The sequence below is a fragment of the Lonchura striata genome, chromosome Z, assembly GCF_050655825.1.
Source record: "Lonchura striata isolate lonStrDom1 chromosome Z, ASM5065582v1, whole genome shotgun sequence".
NCBI lineage: Eukaryota > Metazoa > Chordata > Aves > Passeriformes > Estrildidae > Lonchura > Lonchura striata.
In genome coordinates this window covers 47,744,463-47,754,015 of record NC_140740.1, presented here as the reverse complement: position 1 = coordinate 47,754,015, position 9,553 = coordinate 47,744,463, and the positions used below count along the sequence as shown (strand labels likewise).

General features: G+C 63.1%; 2 protein-coding genes across 2 annotated transcripts; both read right to left on the bottom strand.

The window, feature by feature from the left end:
- Positions 1–1,208: 1,208 nt before the first annotated feature.
- Positions 1,209–2,877, bottom strand: HINT2 (histidine triad nucleotide binding protein 2). The gene is made up of 5 exons (XM_021554605.3): positions 2,754–2,877; positions 1,798–1,956; positions 1,607–1,711; positions 1,457–1,529; positions 1,209–1,352 (listed from the first exon to the last, which is right to left on the bottom strand). Exons 1-5 carry the CDS (start codon positions 2,805–2,807, stop codon positions 1,261–1,263), a joined length of 483 nt encoding a protein of 160 aa, XP_021410280.1. The 5' UTR covers positions 2,808–2,877; the 3' UTR covers positions 1,209–1,260.
- A 103-nt stretch (positions 2,878–2,980) lies between these two features.
- Positions 2,981–7,448, bottom strand: TAF1C (TATA-box binding protein associated factor, RNA polymerase I subunit C). The gene is made up of 14 exons (XM_021554604.4): positions 7,224–7,448; positions 7,042–7,135; positions 6,788–6,894; positions 6,605–6,700; positions 6,453–6,523; positions 6,126–6,373; positions 5,941–6,051; positions 5,705–5,828; positions 5,523–5,594; positions 5,268–5,403; positions 5,045–5,173; positions 4,724–4,898; positions 4,472–4,609; positions 2,981–4,182 (listed from the first exon to the last, which is right to left on the bottom strand). Exons 1-14 carry the CDS (start codon positions 7,353–7,355, stop codon positions 3,011–3,013), a joined length of 2,805 nt encoding a protein of 934 aa, XP_021410279.4. The 5' UTR covers positions 7,356–7,448; the 3' UTR covers positions 2,981–3,010.
- Positions 7,449–9,553: the final 2,105 nt, after the last annotated feature.

The window sequence follows — 9,553 nt, the reverse complement described above, 5'->3', positions numbered from 1 at the left end:
TGTGTGGGAAGTGACTGGGCTCTGCCACAGCCCCACACAGCTCCCGGGGGCCTCCCGCCGCCAGCGCCACCGAGCCGGGGGATGAACAGAGCCGCCATTCTCCCCGGCGGACTGCGGTGCCCCGCGCGGCGGCTGGCGGGGGCCCAGGCGGTCCCGACGGCGGTGCCAGGTGGGCCGTGCACCGCGCCAGCACCGGCCCCTGCCGCTAAATATAGCCGCGGCAGCCGGCCGCGCAGCAGCGGGCGCGGGAGGCACGCGGCAGGGAGCGGGCGGCCGCATGCGCCCAGCCGCGCCTGCTCCCCTCACGGGCCGCGCGGACACGTGCGGGCTCGGGGCCGCGGTCAGCGCCTGTACACAGCGCCGGGCGAGCGCGGAGCCGCCGGGGCTTTGTGTGCACAGGGCTCTGGGGTGTGCAGCTCCCCGCGGTGGTTCACGGCCGTGGGGTCTGGCGAGAAGGGTATGATGTGTTTTCTTCAGCGCGCACTTGCAGGGGCGTCTGGGGGGAGCAATACAGTGAGTTTCCCTCAGAGGTAGCTGGGGTGTCTGGGGTGAGCAGTGCAGTTGAGTTTTGCATGGCAGTGCAAACACGAGCAGTACAGTGGCTGTAGTATGGGGAAATACGTGGGTTTGTGTACATGGAGGGGGCAGCAGGTCCACACACCATGCAGCCTGTCCTGCCCTGTACTCTACTGAGGTCTATGATTCTCCTGGGAGCTTCCAGAGAGGCCCGTCTGGGGTGGACAAGTACACGTGCAGTCATCATGCCTGCTCCGAGGGCATTTAGATCAGTCTAGTGCAATTAACTGGTTTTGAAAAGCAGGGAAACATCAGTGTCCAGTGCAGGGCTCTTGATGGCTGGAAGGGGGGAACCCTGAGGCAGAATAGGGGCATTCAGGGATGCTGGGACTGGGTGAGTAGTCCTGGACGTGGTACACTACTGACACCCTTAGGATGTTCCCCACCTTGGGGACAACCTTGTGGCAACCAGGCTGCTCCCCCAGCCCAGCACCAAGATGAGTCTTTTGCCTGTGAGCTGTGGGCAGCCCCAAAAAGCCCTTCTGCTTCAGCTGTGGGGTTGGTACATGAGAAGCCCAGACCCTCTGCAAAAAGGGGGTACCAACTCTACTGCTGTGACAATGGAGGCCAGCCATGCCCTGCCCAGGCCAGCCACCGCCACCCCCAAAAAAGCCACCCTGATGCAGAACCACTGAAGTCACCACCAAGGAGATGCTTTATTGGGGAGCAAGTGGGTAGTGGGCATTAGCCAGGGGGCCAGCCCATCTGCCGCCCCCCCAGCACATGGAGGTGCAGATGGTAGACGGACTGTGCGCCATGCTTCCCATCGTTGATCACTGTCAAGAGAAGTACAAAAGTCAGGCCACCCCCTTTGTCCCCAGCCCCCCAGGACCACCAGTGGGGGTCCTGCCCCACAGAACAGTAAGGGATATCAACTCACCAAGGCGGTAGCCATCAGCCAGCCCCTCTGCCTGTGCCATGCGTGCCGCCACCACTATCAAGTGCCCCAGCAACTGAAGGAAGGGGGAGCGGGAGGGTCAGCACTATATGACCCCTACCACCAATGACCCAGGGACCTCTCCGGACTCACCTCAGTATCTTGGGGAACCACTTGGCTGATCCGGGGGATGGGGCGTTTGGGGATCACCAGGAAGTGCACAGGGGCTTGGGGGGCCACATCACGGAAGACGAGGCACTACCAGGGGGAGCAGGGTAAGCCCCACACCCGTGGGTTCTGCCCCCCTGCTCCAGTGGGGACACAGGTCCTGCTGTCCCAACTACCTTGTCATCCTCATAGAGAATGGTGGCAGGGATGGTGCGGTCGATGATCTTGCTGAAGATGGTGGGCTGCCCTCCTGCCTCCTTGCCAGCCGCTGCTGCCTGCTGCGCCTTGCCCACCTCCCCGTCCCGCCTGCCGGGTGCCGACACGCACCGCTGGGGCTGAGGGGCATACCTGGCTTACAGTCTGTGCCCGCGGGGACAAGGACAAGCACACCGCCGTGGGGGTGGGTGGGAGCATGTGGGGGAACACGGGTGACAGGTGATGGAGGGGAGTACATGGGGGTGATGGTGGGATGCACGTGGAGGTGGTAGGGGATGACGGGGGAATGCACATGGGGATGACATGGAGTGCACACTGGGATATGGGCAAGGGATGCATGTGGGGGTGATGCAGAGTACACGTGGGGGTGATCAAACTAATGCATGGGGTGATGGGGGATGTGATGGGGGATGCATGTGGAAAGTGGTGGGATTCATATAGAAGCCCTGGGGGTGCACACAGAGGTGATGATGTGGTGCACGTGGGGGTGATGCTTGGCCGTGACAGGGGATGCCACATGGGGCAACAGGGAGGTGCTCACGGGAGTTACTTTCATAGCGGTAAGAGGGGCAGATGCCCAGGGGGCTGGTAGCGTGCTGTGCTGACAAGGGGGGACAGTGGGCTGTGCTCCCAGGGGACAGGCGCCCACGGGCCTGACGGAGATCTGTGCCCTCGGGGGTGCGACTGTGCCCACGGGGGCGCAGGCTGGGGTGGGGGTGGATACCCACGGGTGCTCCGAGGCCCCGTGCCGTGGCCTAAGGGTGCGCGGGCCGGCGCTCCTGCTCGCCGCGGACGTTGCCCGAAGGTGGAATGGCGAGCATGGTGCGGACCCGTTCCGCTGCCCCTGCTACCCCGCACAGCCCGGTGTGTCCCCCTTATCCGGGACCCCCCCGTCCCCGCGTCCCCCCGCGCCCACCTGCCCCGGGCGCAGCGCGGCCCGCAGCAGCCCGCGCGCCAGCACCGCCGCCATGGCCGCCGCGCCCGCCCCGGCACACACGCCCGAACCCGCTCCACGCCCCCTTAAAGCGCCCTCCTGCCACCAGCCGGGCAAGCGGCCGACCCTGGCGTCGGAGCATCCCTGCGCCCGACCTCCCCTGCTCCTGAGGGTGGGTGCCTTGGCCAAACAATTGAGGACCCTGGGAAGAAGGCTGTACCAAGCAGGTTTATTTGCACTCAGAAGCCCATTCGTGGGCGCTTGCGGCGGGGCTGCGAGGCGGAGGACAGCTGGCTCTGTGAAGAAGGGATGCACAGCTGGCTGGCCTGGCTGCCAGGGGGCTCTGGGGGCTCGCAGGGCCCCTCGGCCCACACGGATAAGTAGTCCCGCAGTGTTTTCCGCCGCTCCTTGGGGATGCCGCGGCAGCGAAAGCTCTGTGAAGACAGCAGGGCTTCGTCGGGTGCTGGTGAGGGCGGGGGTCTGTGAACTGGGGGGCTGCCTGCTGGTGGTGAGCCCTCCTGGGAGAGAATGGGTGGGTGGCCCTGGGAGAGCTGTGAGGGGCCCACATCACTCAGCTCAGACAGCTCAGACTGATAAGTGAGGGAGGAGGTGAAGCTGGCCGAAAGGCTGCGGCAGCCCCGGGCTCGCTTCTGCCGCCGCCGCCGCTCCCGCAGTGCCTGCTGTCTCTGCGCCACACTGAAACTTGTCCTCTCCTCCCACCACTGCTCCCAGTCCCCAGCCCAAGCTGCTGTCAGACGGGTACTTAGGGGGTCTAGACCCCCTGCCAGCTCCCGGGTCTGTGGTAGGGGAGGGGGCTGGAGGGCCAAAGGCTCCCAGCACTGAATGCGGCCCCCTTCCTGCATAGTCTGGCGCAGCCGCTGGCGCATCTGTCTCTGCAGGCTGCTGGGGCCTGCTGGCCCTTGCAGGTCTCTGCGGGTGAAGAGTCGCCTCTGGCTGAGGCTGGGGGGCCAGGTGTGCCGGGCAGGCTCCCTCCAGGCCCTGAAAAGGGCCCTCAGCCAGCGGCGGTATCGCAGGGCTGCAGCTGGGCTGGGCACCGCTGGGGAGGGCTGAGGGCTGGCACATGGCTCCTGCAGTAGCTCAGCTTCCTCCAGGGGTGCTGGTGTGCCCATGTCCTCCTCCTCCTCATCGATAATAACCTCCAGGTTGGGCAAGTAGAATGTTTGCTCTTCCTCCTCTTCTCCCTCACTGCCCAAGCCATGTGGGCTGCTGGCTGGAGCCTCGAAGAGAGGAGAAGAGCCAGGGGCTGTTGTGGCCTCATCCCTCGATGGGGATGCAGGGGCCTGTGCCGCCTTGTGGGTCAGCCTCTGGCAGAAGACATCCCCAGCCTCAGAGAGCTGGAAAATCAACATGGACTTCTGTGGTCCATCCTCCTGCAGCATGGCAGCCAGCCCTGCAGGAAAAAGGAAAGGCATTGTTACCAGAGTTCCAGCCCCAGGAACACTCCATGGGCCTGGCCAGCAGTGAGGGCTGCCTCCACCCCTCAGTGGGCACTCTCACTGCTGGCTCCTGCCCTGTACATCTTTTTCTGTGTCATGAATCTCTTCTGCAGGATTGTTCCGGGGCTTTGCTTTTGCTTTTTCAGCCACGCTCCAGCCAGGCCATGACAAAGGCTACACTTCACTCTGTTCCACCTTCTCCCTCACCAGGACCTGCAGCCTGGGGCAGAGTGGGACACTCACCTGCTGCTGGAGCTGACAGGCGCTGCTGGAGCAGGTGGTGGCGGTGTGGGAGCTGGGTGGGCAGGTGCTGCAGGCACCCTGCAATATTGTGCAGCTTCTGCGGAGTCCCAGCCAGCTGACAGGCCGACTGGCTGCCCCCTGAGGAAACACCCCAAAAACCGTCTGTTTAGCACAGGTGCCAGAACAGCAGCTGATCCCAGCAGCTAGGACATGGGTACAGAGCAGCCCTGGCTCTGGAGCTTGATTTCCTACCACGGTATTGCAACAGCAACAGCTCCTGGGTGCGGGACGCACCGAGCAGCACCCTGTGGCTCCTCTCGGGCTTCCCTGGCATCAGGTGTGCAAAGAGTGGAGGGGCCTTCATCATATGTGGCCACTTCAGAACAGGCACCAGTGGCAACCGCTCGTCCAGCACATACACGGAGAACTAAGACAGAAGTCTTGGGTCAGACAGGACACACCCCAACGCACTGTGGCAGCTCCCCTCACTGGAAAATCCTCATGCCCCATAAGCACTGGGAGACACAACTGTGTGGCGTGTCTTCCCCAGCTCCCAGCTGTGGTGGGACTCACCTGGGTGGTGACAAGGTACTGTGAGGGGTGAGCCCTACCCAGGTACATGGGCAGCACCACACGCTCGCCCTGCTGACAGCCAGCTTCCTCGCCCACCTTGAACAAGTCGAAGTGGCATCTCTTGGGGGCCTGAAACAGTAGAACAGGGTGCAGTCAGCACTCTGGGCTGTGGAACCCTTTTCCCTGCCTGCTCCAAGCAACACACCCACCCTCCCAAGTTCACCCGGGCATCCAGGCACTGCAGGCCTGTGCGGTCAGCACAGCTGAGCACTCGTGGGTGAGCTGTGAAGTCACTCCAGCGCCAGGGTGAATGGTCCCGAAAAAACATGGTCTGGGAGTCATGGCGGAGCTTCTGCAGCCTGTGGGGAGACAGTAGTATTGGCACAGGGTAGGGCTGCCCCAGTCACTTGGGCCTCCCACCCCCCGAGACTCCACTGTCTGCATGTGTCCCTAGACAGCCCTGAATGCCCTATCTCACCCGGTCTCTACGCTCCAGAGGTAGACAGTCCCGCTCTGGGTGCAGACAGACAGCTCCCCGGGAAGGTGAGGGCTGCAGGACAGGGGACACAGCATCATCATGGTGCAACAGAACTCACCACACAGAGCAGGGCTGTGCCAGCAGAGCACCCCCCACGCACAATCCTTTCCTCCAGCACCCACCTGACAGTGAGGCAGGAGGCAGGCACATCGGTGCGGATCACTTGTAGTGGGGCAGGAGCTGCCCCTGTCTTGCCCGGCACCCTCCAAACACCACAGTGATAGTCTGAGCGAACCCCAACAAAATCTGTCAGGGGGAAGGAGTTGGCATGTAATCTGGCAACATCCCAGGAGTGCCCTGCTGCCCCTCCTCCCTACATCTTGTCTGCCTTGAGATGTGGATGCTGGGGCTGGCTCACCTTGCCCATCCACACGGGCTGCAGCCACTTGCCGGATGCGCCCGCTGAGCTCAAACTGCACTGGGGAGCCTCGGGTGTGGGGCAGCCCCTCCAGCACCACATCCTGGAAATCTGGGATGCTGGCTAAGGGTGGTGCAACACAACCCCCACTTCCCTCCCCAGGGTCATCCCATGGGCAAGGATACAGAGGTGGTTCATAGCCTGCCCTCCAGGGTACACCAGGCAGCCCCTGGTTGTCCCCCCGTCTTCAGGGGGCAACCAGGCCAGTGCCCCCCCAGTGAGGCTGTCGTCAAAGAGCAGGTTGGACCACTGCTGCGTCAGCTCCTCGTGCAGGCAGTCTGCCAGCAGTCCCAGCGGCACCTCGAAGAGCCAGTCACGACAGAGGTGGGAGAACCAGCGCAGGCGGGAGGCCAAGTGCTGCCGGGGGCAGCCGCTGCAGGGCATAGACAGCATCAGGTTGGGGGACAGAGCAGGAACTCCTGCTGCAGGGCAGGGGACAGAGGGACACTCACCGTCGGGCCTCCAGGCGGTCAATGTCTTCCAACAGGGCTGTCATCCGGATGGTGCTATTCCGGGCTGGTCTCTACAGGAGTAGGGAGCAGAGATTGAGACTGGCAAGGGGAAAGGAGGGGAGCAGCACTGTTACTCCTGGACAGACAGTGACCTTCAGCTTGGCGTTTCCCAGATAGAAGTTCTTGTGCAGCAGACGCCCCAGGGAGCCAAAAGCATCTTCTGGGTGATCCACAAAGAAATGGCCCAGCTGTGTGGGCAGAAGGAGAAAGGGTCAGTGCATGCAAAGGTCCTTGCCAAATAGCTCCTTGCCAGGATGCAATGCCTCAAATCCCACCTGCCTGGCAAAGTCCAGAGTGGCTCCAGACTTGCCTATCCGGAGCTTCCTGCACAGGCTGCTGCGGTACAGGATGTCCTGAGGTGCAGGCGAGGGGATCCAGCAGCCTGTGGGGAGAAGGCAGAGGTGGCTTGGCATCACACGAGCACAGGGTCACCGCTCAGCACTGCGGGGCAGCGGCAGCGATAGACGTGGGAGGCATGTTTCCCCCAGCCCCCGTGCAGAGAGCTCCCTCCTGCTCCCGCGGCTCTCACCCGCTCTGGGCAGCAGCACCGGCACGGCCGCAGCGTCGGCGGCTTCCCACCTTTCGCCCGTCGCGCCGCGGCGGGGCACGAACGCCGGCTGCACCTGCGGGGAGCGAAGGAGGAGAGTCAGAGCGGCCCATGAGCGTCCTGCCCATTCCCTCGGCCCGCCGGGACCCCCGGCAGGGGCTCACCTGGCGGCGGCCGGGGCCACCCTCCAGCACCTGCCCGTGCTCGCCCCAGCCGGCGGCCGGTGCGGGGCCGCCCTCTTCCCGCGGCGGGCCGGCGCAGAAGTAGGAGGGGAAGAGCGCGGCCGGGAACTCCATGGCCGCGGCACTGGGCACAGGCGGCAGCACGCGGCCGGGCCGCCGCTCCCGCCACCGGCGGGGATGGCGCGGCCACCGCCACTGACGTCACCGCGCGCTGCTGCCGCCGCTCACCAATCAGCGGCCCGGGAACAGCGCGGGACAGAGCGCCGACAGCGGTACAGCCATGTGGGGCGCCACCGCCCCCTGGCGGCCGGAGGGTAAAAACGTACGGCCGGCAGCGGGACGGGAACCGGGAGCGAGCGGAGAAGGGTGTGACCGGGATTGGGAACAGGAACGGGAACGGGAGAGGGAGAGAGGAGCGGTGGGACTGGGATGGGATCAGGAACAGGAAAGGGAACGGGAGAGGGAGAGAGAAGCGGTGGGACTGGGTTGGGAACGGGACGGGAACGGTAGAGGGAGAGGGAAGCAGTGCGACTGGGATGGGAACGGGAGAGAGAGAAGGAAGCAGTAGGACTGGGATGGGAACGGGACGGGAACGGGAACAGGCGGGAGAAGAGGTGGGACCCATTCGGGAAAGGGCAAAGCGAAGTGGTAAGACCGGGACGGGAACGGGCGGAGGGAAATGGTGGGATGAGATGGAAACAGGACGGGATGGGTAGGGGAAGCGGTGGAACTGGGGCAGGACCGGGCAGGCACAGGGAATAGTGTGATAGGGCCGGGGCAGGACAGGCACAGGAGAATTATTGGGTCAGGACCCCGCCGGGGCACGGGCAGGAGTACGGGCATTGTTTCCCTCTGCCCGCCTCGAGAGCAGTGAAACCCCCCTGTGAGACCTGCCAGAGGCACACCTGTTTTTCCGTGGCCCCGGCTGTGTGGCCATGGGGCACCCCACACTCCAGCGGAGTGTATGGGGCCATGGGACAGTCTCAGATATCTGAGGGCTGTGGAGTTGAAGGTCAGCTCCTGGAAGGTTGTGGATATGCCAGTTCCCAATCCCACCTTGCCCTTCCTCACACCTGCTTGGCCTTGGTGAACCCACTCCCACCCCAGCTCTGTGCTCCTTCCTCCCCACAAGGTGGTTGTTGGCTCCCCACGAGGGACCCACCAAGCTCCCATGGGAACCCACACAGAGTTCATGTTAGTCCCATGGGGTTCTGATGGGATCCTGGAGCTTTTGGAGAGTATCTGTCAGGGAGACAAGTTCCCCAGTCCATTTCCCAAGGAGAGCATGACCAGCTTTCTCATCGAGGGACAACTGTCCTTTTACCTCCCTGTGTCAGAGGCCACTGGCCCCGGAGCTGTGCTGGTGAGGTCTGCATTGGGGAGGGAACCTCCAGCCATGCCTGCATGGGGGTCTGTGCTCTGGGGAGGGTTGCTGGGCAGTCAGGCTAGGGACATGGTGGGGTGGCTGCTCCTGCTTCAGCTCCCAGGGTGCCCTGTGTGGAGCATAGGATGGGAGAGGAGCATGCCCATGAGTAGTAACCTGCTTTCTCCATTATGGCCAAGGAGGATGGTGATGTCAGGAGAGTCTGGGGATGATGTTGGGGGACTTTGGGAAAGCATGATGAGATTGTTTCCAGTCAAGATGGCCTCATCCCTGCAGTCTGAGGATCCTGCATCCCTGAGTCTGGTGCCCAGACCCCCTCTGTGGGACACCTCCTCTCTAAGATACATGCTACAATTTGCTTTTAGAAGGTGGTAACCACTGATAGAAAACCACCTGACCCCCCTACACAGCCCTCTGTGGGGTAGGTAGCCCCACCACCTCCAGCTCCATAGGTAGCCCTCGCTGCCTTCCATCTGTTTCCTTAATTCCAGGGCATGCCAGCAACTCCATGTCCCTCTCCATTATATATTTTTGTACCCAGGACATATTTCTGTGCCCAGGACATATTCCTGTCCCCAGACCCGTATCCCTATCCCCTAGACCCACATCACTGTCCTCAGTCATTGTTTCTGTCCCTCTCCCCTAACCTATGTTTCTGTTTGCAGCCCCATGTTCCTGTCCCTCAGCCCCATATCTCTGTTCCCGGCCTATATCCTTGTCACCAGCACCATGTCCCTGTCCCAAGCCCTGTGACCCCTTCCTGGCCATGTCTCAGTTCCAGAGACATGTCCCTGCCCCCAGCCCTGTGACCCCATTACCGGCCCGTATCTCAGTTACAGCACCATGTTCCTGCCCTCAGGGCCTTGTTCCTGGTCTCAGCCCGTGTCCCTGCTCCAGACGGTGTCTCTGCCCTGTGCCCCCGTTCCCG